The sequence below is a fragment of the Aquarana catesbeiana genome, linkage group LG13, assembly GCF_042186555.1.
Source record: "Aquarana catesbeiana isolate 2022-GZ linkage group LG13, ASM4218655v1, whole genome shotgun sequence".
NCBI classification, from domain to species: domain Eukaryota; kingdom Metazoa; phylum Chordata; class Amphibia; order Anura; family Ranidae; genus Aquarana; species Aquarana catesbeiana.
The window spans coordinates 60,195,028-60,208,899 of record NC_133336.1 but is presented as its reverse complement, the minus strand read 5'-3'; the positions used below and the strand labels follow the sequence as shown (position 1 = coordinate 60,208,899).

At 42.4% G+C, this 13,872-nt stretch overlaps 1 protein-coding gene across 6 annotated transcripts in view; it reads left to right on the top strand.

Moving 5' to 3' along the window:
* The window catches only part of SYNE2 (spectrin repeat containing nuclear envelope protein 2), a 582,128-nt gene that overhangs the window by 330,179 nt on the left and 238,077 nt on the right, over positions 1–13,872 (top strand). For all 6 annotated transcript variants that reach the window (XM_073609718.1, XM_073609721.1, XM_073609720.1 and 3 more), the window contains 2 exons: positions 3,708–3,845; positions 13,364–13,549. In XM_073609718.1, coding sequence (XP_073465819.1) covers positions 3,708–3,845; positions 13,364–13,549 — 324 coding nt within the window. The remainder of the gene's footprint in view (positions 1–3,707; positions 3,846–13,363; positions 13,550–13,872) is intronic.

Genomic DNA, 13,872 nt, shown 5'->3' with positions numbered 1-13,872 from the left:
CACTGCTCTGTTCTATTAGCAGATTGATCGGGGACAGTAAAAAAAGGGGAGGATCGGAGACGAAAGGATCAAACAGCCTCTTTACACAATACAGTGGATTAACCCCTTAGGTTCCACAGTGAGTATAACAGGCATGTTTGTCTGCATATACAGGCTGATTTTATAGTTGTGGGTTTAGTAACAAGTATGGTATATGTCTGCGCACTATAAAAAAATTCTTGCATTGAAAAATGTATGCGTTACATGCATATTTACCAATGTTTTAATAACACTTCAAGTTCAGAAAAATATTTGGTGATCTTGCTAGAAATGCATTGAGCTCCTAACCTACTGCAGTGAGTAGACAACACTGCTACTGCTGCACAGGAAGCACTGAGTTCTCCTATGCAGGACTACAGAACACCATCTTTTGTTGTGGAGAAGAAGAAAAGGAAAGATGTTCAGCAGTCCACTTTTTATTTATAGAAAAAAAGAAATGTGCATGTTTGGCAAAGATGTGCTGAAAATGCTTGTTCTGCCCAGGCATGAACTAAAAAAAAATCATCATAAATTGGCCCACAAGTGCCGTTGAACACCCAGCAACTACCCCACTCCCTTATGTCAGTAATCTGATGATCCGGGGACCCCTGGCTTTAATGCGGAAGAGCGATTACCAACTACACCCACTGAAGACACCTTGCTTTTCTCTTGCATACAAAAAACCCTTATGTAAAAAATAGAAATGGTACTAAGAAGTCTGTCACAGCCATCAATAAGATTTAGAAGTTTGAATGTGTTTGGGGACACAGATTTAAGATGTACGCTCCCAGTGACCCTGAGAGGTATTGTCTTGAAAGAAAGGCTTTTCTTTTTGCTTTTCTTTTTGCAGGTATTTCCGTTAGTTTTGCCTCTATAGTGACAGGGTCAGTGTACGATCAGCAAATGTTTTGATTTTAGCACAGCTGCATTGTTTGCTGTTTAGCATAATTAGTTCACTAATTGGTTTCACATGTTGTCTCAAATTGCTCTTTAACCTCATATCCAACCCTTTCCCTAGCATTTAGTTGTCTATTGTAAAAGCAGTGATATGGCCTTACTGTGGCACTTGCCACTTCTCCAATCAGGTTGCATTAAGCAGGGAGAATTCCATGCCATTCTAGAGGCTCCAAGCCACAGCCTTTTATTTTATTTTTATTTTTTTAGGCTGCAAAATGCAGGTAGAGGTGTGAAGTAACATAGTGGTGTGGTGTATAGCAGAGAGCAGTATCCCCTAACCATTACATGTGAGATCCTTTGGTACTAAGCATAAACCTATAGACAAGGCCTAGTACGCATGATCAGAAAATCGTATTAAAAATACCACTTTAGAAGCGATCGTACGATAATCTAATCGTTAGTACACAGCTTTCAAGAGCTGATCAGGACAGGTTGTGTGACGTTATCTGATGGGACAAGCACAAACATTTTTCTTGTACAGTTTTCATCCAACAATACAATACGTTACATCACCTCCGAATTTTTACTCTGTCATATTAAAATTTTCCTAACTTTAGTAGCCTCTTCGTTTTTCAATATTGAGACGAAGGATGAGCCGAACACCGCCCGGTTTGGTTCACACTAGAACATGCCAATAGGCAAAAAATTCGAACGAACACACAAACACCGTTAAAGTCTATGGGACACGAACATGAAAAACCAAAAGTGGTCATTTTAAAGGCTTATATGCAAGTTATTGTCATAAAAAGTCTTTTTAGGGACCCGGTCCTGCCCCAAGGGACATGTATCAATGCAAAAAAAAGTTTTGAAAACTGCCATTTTTTTGGGAGCAGTGATTTTAATAATGCTTAAAGTAAAACAATAAAAATGAAATATTCGTTTAAATATCATGCCTAGGGGGTGTCTAAAGTATGCCTGTAAAGTGGCGCAGTTTTCCCGTGTTTAGAACAGTACCACATCAAAATTATATTTTTAAAGGAAAAAAGTAATTTAACCACTTACAGACCGCCACACGCCGATATACATCCTAACTTTGAAGAGGAATATCGTTGTTATGGCAGCAGCTAGCCGCCATAACCCCGGTATCCTCTTCTTCGGCCGGCGGTCTGCATTCTGATGAGAGTGGTTTCTGCGGCGGATTCACCGCAAGATCACTTTTATTGCCAGCGGAAGAGGGGCGCCCCCTCCCGCCGTGCTCCGGTGCCCCCCACCACTTACCGGAGCCTTCCTCAGACGTCACGAGGCATCGGGGGGGGGCGGGGTCACCCGTTTACGTCACCGAGTGGCCCCGCCCTCAGCTATGTAACAGCTGCCAAAGCAAGAAGAAGCGCCACTTGGCGGAGCCTCCCATGGAGGCGGAGCTGTTGCTTTTTTTTTTTTCTTCGGTTCGTCAGGCGGCGTGATAGATGATGAATGGACATCGCTGGACATTTTTTAAAAAAAAAGGACTTGTCCCAAAGCGTCTCCTATCTTTTTTCTCTACTTCTCGAACATTTTTTTGGTGCAATGGTAGGGATACAATGTACCCGTTATCAATTCACATGGGGGGCCGGATCTGGGGGTCCCCTTGTTAAAGGGGGCTCCCAGATTCCGATAAGCCCCCCACCCGCAGACTCCCACAACCACCGTGCAAGGGTTGCGCATATGAGGCCCTTGTCCCCATCAACATGGGGGCAAGGTGCTTTGGGGGGCTACCCCAAAGCACCCTCCCCATGTTGAGGGCATGTGCCCTGGTACGGTTCAGGAGGGGGAGGGCACTTTCTCACCCCCCCCCCTTTTTTCCTGCGGCCTGCCAGATTGCGTGCTCTGGTCTGGTATGGATTTTGGGGACTCCTACGCCATTTTTTTTTTTTGGTCCAGGATTCCCCTTAATATTCATACCAGACTCAAAGGGCCTGATAATGGACTGGGTGGGGAACCCATGCTGTTTTTTCAATGAGTTTTATCTATATTGCCGAGACCCGACAATTCATTACAGTCACGATCAGTGTTAAGTGACTTTTTTCCTTTTGAAATGTCATTTTGCTGTGGTATTGTTCTAAACACGGGAAAAATGCGCCACTTTACAGGCATACTGTAGACACCCCCAGGCACGATATTTAAAGGAATATTTAATTTTTATTGTTTCACTTTAAGCATTATTAAAATCACTGCTCCCAATATAACGTTTGTTTTAAAAAAAAATTTTTGCATTGATACATGTCCCCTGGGGCAGGACCCGGGTCCTCAAACACTTTTTATGACAATAACTTGCATATAAGCCTTTAAAATGACCACTTTTGGTTTTTCGTGTTAGTGCCCCGTTGACTTTAACGGTGTTCCGCGGCTTTCGAATTTGCCACAAACACTGCATAATGTTCGTTTTTTGCCCAACGTCTGAACAATCAAAGTTCGACCCGAACTTATGCTCGGGCCGAACCGTTCGCCCATCCTTAATTAAGACTAGCATGCAAAAAAAAAACAAAAAAAACAGATGATCATTTGTCCCATAATCTCATCGTGTGTACCAGGCTTTAGTTTCAATATGAATGTTTTTGGTGCTTTTTTTTTTTCTTCACCAAAACATATCCGTGATGATGTATTATATCACGGGACAAAACTTGAATGCCAACAATCTGTAACTTGATTCTGAGATACAAGTGTAGAATTGCATTTGCTCAGTATTATTAACCTGCAATACAGTGTTGCATTAATGCTTGTTTATCACTTAAAAGTTTATATTCTTTTGACAGGCGACTAGCAAGCTAGAGGAATGTGAAGACACATTGAAAAGCACAAAATTGTGGATCCAGATTACAGATGGCTTGATAAATACAGAGTTGAAGGATTGTTCTGCCAAGGTTCTATATAAACACGTTAATGCTCTAATGGTAAGGACAATAGAAATGCATATACAGTATCTCCGTAAGGGATAGGACTTTCCTCATCCTGTTTCTCCACACACGTTTTTTTTTTACAATTAGCTCTGCTGTGGGTAAGCAGCAGGGTTTACTTTTTTTTTTTTTTGCCCCTTTAACGGAGTAAACACCATTAAGGGGCAACTTTGATTTGACTTTGTTTTGGCTGCTCAGAATGCACTTTGATTTGGCTGCTCAGAATGCACTTGTACTGAGCACCCAGTAGGAGTGGAGATAAACAGCACAATGTTAAAAACATTAAAAGAATAAGTTGCCATAAAGCCCCTTTTATTTTTAAAATCCCCAGACCAGACATTCCTAAAAACACCTCTGCTAAATAGGAGAACATCAACCCTTCATATTTTCCATCCTGGCAAAGCCATTTCAAGGTTTAAAGGGACATACATGCATTGAAAATCCCTAGTGTTAAAAATGTCTCATTCGATAGTATTATTACTGAATGAAACAGTTGTCTAATTTTTATTAAAATTATAAAATGAAAGCAATAAATTATGTTTAAGTAAATTATGAATTTTTATGTAAAAATGAGAACTGTGGTTTTTATGTAAAAATGAGATCTTTTTAAAATACGGTTTTGGTTAAAAATGATTTTTTTTTTTATTAGGATAAGTACAGTAGATTGTCATGAGGGATAAGTAGATTTGGGACCCCAATTTAGTCCCTTGGACAAGTAGTTTTTTTAAATAATGTCCATCTTCCTAAACCTGCTGTTTTCTTTAGTTGTACATTGGGAACACTGTAGACTACTGGCATATAAGCTTTGCCCCTAAGAGGATAAACTCTAGTCAAAGAATGAAGGAAAAAGTCATTGTTCTCCCCATGTGGGCTATATATACCCTTTGCACAGGAAGAGAGCGCTTAGTTTTAGCTTGGTGTCCTTGGAGGTTTATCTTGGACAAGGTTTCATTCTGATGCATTTGTAGGAAAAGGATTGTTCACTAAAAATTTGGTGGCGGTGGTTAGGACAGTTCCACCTCAAATGGGTGGGGGCAGGTTTTGGTCCCGTGTCCCCATTGCCTTTTGGATTCCCATTGAACTATGGCAGGGATAGACTGAGAGCTAACTCACCACTTGCTTTGTCACATCCTTGTTGGGAGTGTGGAATCAAACCACACATAATACCTGGAGGATGATTGAGATCAGCCTTCCTCCCAAAAAAGTTTAGATGAAAAAGATTGAAAAAGATTTTCAAGGATGAGTGAAGATAATAGTGATCAGTGTCAATGCGTGTGTTGCTTCCACATCTTCATTCATTAAAGTCAGCCAAAGACTGATTGAAATTCGGCCAGTTCAGCAGGAACCAGCCAAATTTTGATTCATCTATGGGTCGACTGGTTGCACTGAACTTTATCTATTGATCTACTTCAGTACAACCAGCCTGTTTTTTTCTTTTTTGTACGATTACTGCTGTTGGAAATAGCCTGCAGCAGTAATCATATTCCGATGGCGGGGAAACCTCCCACTCTCAGAATACAATAACTGGAGGAGCGATCCCCCCCATCAACACTGACTGCGTCGATGAGGGGGGAATCTAACGATTGACCGTGGTCAAAGGAAAGAAAATTTACTTAATGTATGGCCAGCCTAACCTTGCTGTTTACTTTGCAAAGTCAACTGTCACCTAGCTGAGTGAAGCTAAGTTAAAATTCACTTTACAAAAATTACCCAATCACATGCAAAGAAAATGTAACTGCATTTACTATTTTTTTTTTTTTTTTTGAAAGCCTATGGCGTGCAAAACACACCCCAAAAACTTCACCGGGTGCATAAAAAATGTGCACACACATAAAGAGTGCTCACAAAAAAGTGCCACGGGTAAACAAGACGTGCCAATTCCCTGATCCCCCGGGGCGTTAGGCTCCTGCGGGGACAAAGGTACTTACAATGGTCTATCTGGCCGAAACCAGACAGACCCCGTTCTCTGGAGGGCCTGCCAAGACAGGACCCACCCAAGTACTAGGTGGGGCTTCCCCGAAGGGAGACCCCATGAGAGAGGGCGAACTAAGCCAAAAGGCCATGTCCACCCCTTCCCAAGACGTTCAGGGCTGGCCCGAGGACCCACATCCTTACTAATCAAACGTGCAAAAACGTGTAAAGACAAGACGTGACAAACATAGGGTTTCAATCAAAAAAATAAATAAAAAGTGGGGGAAGGGATAGTGGAGAGGAGAGTGAAAAGAAGTGGCCATTGTGTAACACAATGACCAGGCCCTCCGGCCAGGAATAAAAAATTCCTCTGGTCCTAGCCAAAAGGCCCGGCCCAAGAGGCAGGTGCAAAAAAAGCGTGTTATGGTGCAGTGACCGTGGTGCCTCAAATCAAAGTGACTGCCACTCACAGTGATTTTATGGCACCCCTGGACTGCCACTCCAGGGGCACTACTCCATAGGCTTTCAAAACCAACCCTGGCCCACAGCCCAGACCACAGCAGCCCCCACCACAGGCAGAAAGGCATGAAGATCCGACAGCTTGGTGAGAGCCCTTTACCATCAGGCTCCACCGTCGCTCCCATCACTCCTTCCTAATTACATTCGGGAAGTACTAACCACTCCCCCCCCCCCCCCCATTAAGGGGAAGTAAGCGTTCTCTCCCGAATAACTGTCCGTAGCTAGAGCTACCACAATCCAGGCCAGAAGGCCAGGGACCCGACCCTCCGGCCAGACCTAAATGCAGCACCCATCCCTAGCAGGAGCACCCTTCCAGACGGCTCAGACTCAACCATTGGCCGGTCCCCAGTATACTGTCGGGCAACACGGTGTAGTCCCTGCTGAGTATCGCCTTTCCAGGTACTATGACACCATTGGATTTGCTGGCCCTCCCCAACGAGAGTGACACAGCGCCTCCTCTGGAAACTGATAAGAACAGATTTTTTTTTTAATTTTCCTTTATTAAAAATAATGCAAGAAATACATAATCAAAACAAAACATTCATATTTGTTTATCTACAAAGTCTCAAAACAGCAAAAAACAAAGTAACACTTCTTATTTTACATACAATAAAAAATAAGATTTACATTCGTTCTATAAATTTTTTACATATCATTCAAAATGATAAAAAGGAAAAACAAAGGAAATAGAACAACAATATTTACATATCATCCCAGACCCCACCCTTACCCACCCAACCAAATTAACCCACCCTCCCCCACAAAACCACATATTACATAAACAACCACAACCGCCCAAAATGTATTCAGAAAAGAACTCCCTCAACCCTATCCCTATAACCAACATAATATTCTTCTACCGCTCTCCTCTGCACTAACCCTCCATCAACATCATATTTCTTCTGAAAAGGAAAAAGAAAAAAGTCATTTACCATAATCACATTATTGTTTACACCCAATATTTCCAATGTCTAAAACACCAAAATTCTTGTGCCCTATCAGATCCAAATCTTTTAATATCACACAGTCCATAGAAGTATAACCTCCCACGGATCATGGCCGCACACTCCTTCACACTCACCTCTTCTTTCCTAAAAACAACAATATTCCTTACATCCCACAAACACTCTTTAACACAATTAACCAATAACCACAATACTCTCCTTTTAATTTCGCCCAAATCACATAACCCATACACCATCATTTCATATGTTACCCCTTCCACCCCAGTCAAACCTTTAATCAACCCTCTCATCCTCCTCCAGACTTTCACAGCAAACTCACACTTCCATAATAAATGAACAACATCTTCATACCCTCTACACCCTTCCCTCGGACACACTTCACTGTCCACCAGCCTCCTCCTACGCTGAAACACCCTTGTTGGCAAACACCCATGCACAACCATCCAAGCCACATCCTTTTGTCTATTAGTTAAATCCTTATTACATACATTTCTCCATACTTCCTCACTCTCATCCTCACTCAAACCCCCTATTATTTCCAATTCTTCCTTCCCTTCCACCATCCTTAATACTTTTTTACATTCACACCAAAGTTCCTTACTTACACTTTCCAACCCAAACCTCCTTATTCCTCTCTCAATCCTCACGTAAAACCATGGCGGGTTAAAACAAACAGGCTTCCTCAAGTCATACTCCAACAATTTATATTTCCTCAACACTCCCCCTCCCACATACCTCAAAAAACACCCAGACAAACTCTCCATTTTACTAAGTTTCACACACATACTTATGTATCTAAAAACCAAAAATCTTTCAATCCACACCACACCTTTCCCCCCATTTAACTTACCTTTCACTACTTTTTCTCTCTTGAGTTTTTCCATTTTGGAAGACCAAAAAAACGTAAAACATAATTTTATGATTTTTTTAAACACCCTATCTGGTGCCGGAAAAACGTAATACAAAAACAATAAAATAGGCAAAAAAACTGATTTTATAATTAAGGCCTTACCCTCTAATGATAATGATCTCAAAGACCAAAATTGAATCTTTCTTTCCAACTTCCCCCTCACCTCTTCCCAACTCTCCCTACCGTACAAGTCACAATCAAACTTTACTCCAAGCACTCTCAGACCTCCAACACACATCTTCCAACTACAAGACGCCATATCCCTTACCACACCAAACATTTTACATTCACTTTTACCCATATTCACCCTAAAACCACTTGCCATACAAAACACGTCCACTAACAATTTCACTCTCCTCAAACCCTCCACACTCCTACACAAAACAGTAACATCATCCATATAACCAATCACACTCAAACACTTACCATCCCCTCCAGGCACCTCCACACCCCTCACAATTTTATCTTTTTTCAACATACGCAACAAAGGTTCTATTACACAAACAAACAATACAGGAGACAACGGACATCCCTGCCTCACCCCTGCTCTAATATTCACCTCCCCTGTTAACCAACCATTCACAAGCACTCTACTAACCATCCCCCTATACATACCTCTAATCCATCCAATCATCCTCTCAGGAACACCCATCCTACTCAACACCTTAAACATGAAATCATGCACAACCCGATCATATGCCTTCTCAAAATCAATTGCTAACACAGCCACTCCCTGCCCCCTGCTTTTACACCACCACAAAGCATCCCTTAAACTCACTAACCCTTCCGCAATCTTTCTCCCAGGAACAGCACACACCTGCTCTTCACACACCATTTTCCCAATCACCTCCCTTACCCTATCAGCCATAACCTTCGCAATAATCTTATAGTCCACATTCAATAACGAAATGGGCCTCCAATTTTTTAGATCTCTTTTATCCCCCTTTTTATACAATAAAGTAATAACACTTTCACACATAGACTTAGATAACCTTCCACTCCCCAACACTTCCTTACATACCTCAAAAACACTCTCACCTATTACCTCCCAAAAAGCACAATAAAAATCCACCGGAAGCCCATCACTACCTGGTGATTTCCCTTTTTTTATACTCTTCACACACTTCTCAATCTCCTCTTTTGTAACATCAGCCCCCAACACAACCTTATCCTCCATACTCAAGCATTCCTCAATCTCACCCAAAACTTCATTTTCTACACTCAAATCACCCCTACCTGGCGTATATAGATCAGAATAAAATTTTCTCACCACTTCCTTAATATCCTCCTTCCCATCCACCTCCTTACCACTCTCATCCAACACATTCTTCATTTCCATCCTCCCCCCAAACACTTTCTTAAAGAAAAACTTCGTACATTTCTCATCTTTCTCCTTAATTTCCATTTTTGCCTGTGACACAATCTTCCTCCCTTTTGCCTCCAAAAACTCATTCAACTTCTCTCTCGCTTCCCCAATCTCCACTGACACATCCTCTCCAAGATCCCTCAACTCTTCCAAATATTCAAATCTCTTTTGCCACATCTCATACATGAACCTCTCATTCCGTGCCTTCTCACATCCCGTCCTAACAAAAAACTCCTTAGTCCTGATTTTCACCCATTCCCACCACTCAACCATACACCCAAAATCATTCCTCCTCCTTTTCAATTTACAAAAAAGACTAACATACTCTTCTTTTACCCTCACATCCTCCAATAAACACACATTCAACTTCCACACCCCCTTCCCATACAAACCTCCATCACATATACTTACACCACAGTCAATTCTGCCATGATCCGTGAAAGGCATCCTCTGCACCGAAAAGGACTCTTTCTTCAAATTCCTAGATAAAAAACAAAAATCAATTCGTGAAGATACTCTCCCACTGGAACTAAAAAACGTTGATCCCCCATCACACCCAGCATCCACCAAATTAAACATTTTAATAATATCCCCAAGTTCCTTCCCTGAACTATCCATCTTACTACCACTACCACCTACTCCTCCACCGCCCACCCTATCTCCATCCCTAATAATACAATTGCAGTCACCTACAAAAAAGGTAGGCTCCCTTCCCCCCAAAAAAAATTTTAATTTTTCAAACAAAACAAGCCTATCATGTTTATCCGTGGCCCCATAAATACAAAAAATACGAAAAAAAACACCCCCGAATTCAAAAAAGACCAACACACACCGGCCCCGATCCACATGTACAACCCTCTTAATTTTGAAATTATTATTTTTAAAAAGCACACATACACCCCCACTTCTTTTATTGCTTAAAGACCAAATAGCTGGCCCCTGGGTCCAAGCAGCGACCTTGGGCTCCTCGCTCAAGTTGCACTCCTGCAAACACAGAATGTCACAGGGCAGTGCAGTAAAAAGCTTAAACATAGCCGCCCTCCTATACACAGACTTAATACTGCGGACATTGAGCGAGGAGACCCTTAATTTTATCATTCAAGCAAGTCTATAAAAGGTAAGTACACACCAACTACATAATGCAACAATCACCGTTTATTACTTGCTTTGGCTCTGCCTCTTGTGCCACTCCGAGTACCCAATTTTTGTGCCACTACTTTTTTCTTTGTTTTTTGCGGCCTACAGTATCCCGTCACATCTTGCAGGCTCTCAACTTTACCCGCACTTATGTAGGACTGTCCAGACTCATCCGAATCACCGGCTATCCCCTCCTTCAGTGATTCCATCTCGCTGGGATAATCTTCAATAACTTGTGATGGAGAAAGAGGCCCTTCCATCTTTCGTTTTAAGGAGTCCTGGCTCTGATCCATCTCCTCCTGCACAGGCACTTCAACACTCGGACCTGCACCATCCCCATCAGCTTCCATTACCTCCCTTTCCTGCTCACCCTCCGCCGCCAGGACCTCGGGCACACACTCAGCCGCACGGGAATGCATGTCCCCCACAGCAGCATCAAGAGGCTCGCTAGAAAGATCCTCGGCAGGAACTGGTTCTCCAACAGGGGGAGCATCAATGGTTCTTCCACCTCTTACGGCCTCAGCATAGGAGACATTAGCTCCCACACTCTCCAAGCTCCTGTGACCACCATCAGGCTTTTGATCTCGTGGGGCTGATTGACCCCCCCGGAACACCTTCGGACAGTTCCTTGCCAAGTGACTACTGCTGCCGCAAAAATGACACTTCCTTCCCTCACCGCAATCTGCGGTCCTATGGCCCGCCTTAAAACAGTTGCGGCATACTTGCCCAATCTCGCACTCCTCCTTTGTATGCCCAAAAGAATAGCAGTGGCGGCAAAAAGTAGGCTGCCCAGGGTACCAAAGATACCCACGATTGGACCCAATGGAAAAAGTTTGAGGCGGGTGCCTCATTCCTCCAATACCCTCAGGATCTCGCTTCTGCTGCACCCAAAACTTACGGTGACCATTAAAGGTCCCAAAAATATTGGTTTGTTTTGAGCCCGCAGAAACGAAATCACAATATAGTGATAAAAAGGCCCTGATTTCCTCATCTTTCACAAAAGGGTTGTACATGTGGACCACAATTGGCAAGCGCTGCTTGCTTTCCGTGCAATAAAAAGTTACGCCCTCGAGTAGTGGATCGTCAATTTTCTCAGCCTGCCGTAACCAACATGTTTGCATATCAGCCTTGCTCCAAAAGGTGACATCATAAACACCAGTGGAAGGAAAGCACTGAACGCAAAAAATAGTCTCTCGAGCCATGCCCAATAAGTCCTCGATAACTTGCTTCTGCACAAAGTGCAGACCAACATCCGCCCTTCTCTCCTCAGAAATAGACAGCCGAACTGTATTAGGCGCATCAGGTGCCAACACCATCGTGACCTACAATCTACCCCACATTCCACAAAGGAAAGGTGAGTAGAAAGGGATCCCTCCTCGTTGCCTGGGGACTAAGCCTTGGGCCAATAGCAGCAAGGGGGGGCCCTCCGAAAAGGGACGCTCCCCCCAAGGCCGACCCTCGGGTACCCCAGGCACCTTCTGACCAAGAATCAGGCAGTCGAGACTACACTTGATCTTAGCCAAAAGGCCTGCATTTACTAGTTGCTCATGATTAAGCGATTTAAGTCAGCACAGCTTCACCTCATTTCATTTAGTGAGACTGCGTTTTTTTTGTTGGGTATTTACAGTGAACACAGCCTCATCTCATTCACTAAGCTAAGTGAAAATTCTCCCTGTCCAGTGAACATGCTCTATTCTTATGTAAAACCACACTCTGTGCAGTCTTGGCCTAGGGGCTCAATGGAGTTCTGTTTAGAGATTAAAGGGTAACTTCACTTTCATGGAAAAAATATAGCAAGTAAAAAAATGTAAAACCATTTCTACACAAGCCATATTGTGATTTAATGTTGTTAAAAAATTACTTTTCAAACTACAGTCTACAGTGTTTTTTTTCTGCAAAATTAAATGCAATTTGGTAACCTGAAGGCATTCTGTACATAGTTTGTGTACAGAACGCCCCCAGAAATGTAATTTTCTGCTGGTGTGAAGAATTTTGCACCAAGATAAGTCGAATTTAGGCATCCTCTGCAACAAAAGTTTCATTTTGGTGAGATGCTCCCTAAGGTTTGATCACTTCTAAAGGGTTGCAGGCACTGCAACTTTCCTCATCAGAACAAAAAAAGTACACCAGCTGATGAAAATGAATTGGTTAATCACATTTAGAATCAGTATCCAAAAGACATAATGGAACAAACCGCTATTTCTTCAGATAAGAAACAAGTAGGAATCTGCAACGTTTGTTAAAATTCTTGTAATGTACATTGATCACCCAGAAGGGTTTGTGTTTTTCACCATACAAGTTAGTCTTTAACAAAGGTATATCAAGAAACCTGAATTGAGCGATATAAGCAGGCTGTCATTGCTAACCACCTTCTAAAAATGCTAGTTGTCTGGCTTTTTTATGGATCTAGGACTAAAAGTACTAACAGATAAAAACCTGAAGCAAGCCAGCAGATCAGGAAAGTCAAAGTGAAGTCAGGGCTCCTAATCTGCGTATTAGCTCAAGAATTAGATCGTATAAATGGATTAGCCTGGCAGTCAAAAAAAACTAGTATCGTCAGAAGAAGATATCTCCATTGGTCACCTCAACACTCCCTCATTCTTTTCTGCACTTTTGTCATTCTAATGCACTTTCCAAACTAGCTCAGGGTCAAGTAAAGCTGCTAAGATGTTTTTGGATTGTGATTGTTCCTTTTCTCTTTGAGCAGATTGCACTGGATGATGCTGAAGGAAAACTGTTCCTCCTGGACACCATCAGCTCTGAACTAGGGGAAATTTCTGTCATCTGCGAGACAGATAAGATTGTAGAAAGCCTTGGTGAAGTAAAACGCCAAGTGAAGGGCATTCAGCAAAGAATTTTAAATGTTCTCCCACAAATCCAATATTTGACAAAAGTAAGATTGTCACTCTGTTTTCTGTCCTGCACATGTGCAGTTGTGTTAGTTTATAATCGCTTCAGCCAATAACATATAAGTTGTCTGGCTGCATCAAAAATAAGAAAGACAAATACTGTATTTTCTATCTAGCGATATAATTACTCTTTCTCCAGTTATGATGTTTTAATCCACCATCCAGTAAGGCATTAATCTACGAAAATTGCTAAATCTCCCCATTAACACAGGCAGTGTTGATGGGGGCATGCCTCCTGCAGCGCTATTGTATTCTGCCAGCATGGGGGCATGGGGAGCCTTCCTGGCCAGCAGAATACAATGATTAC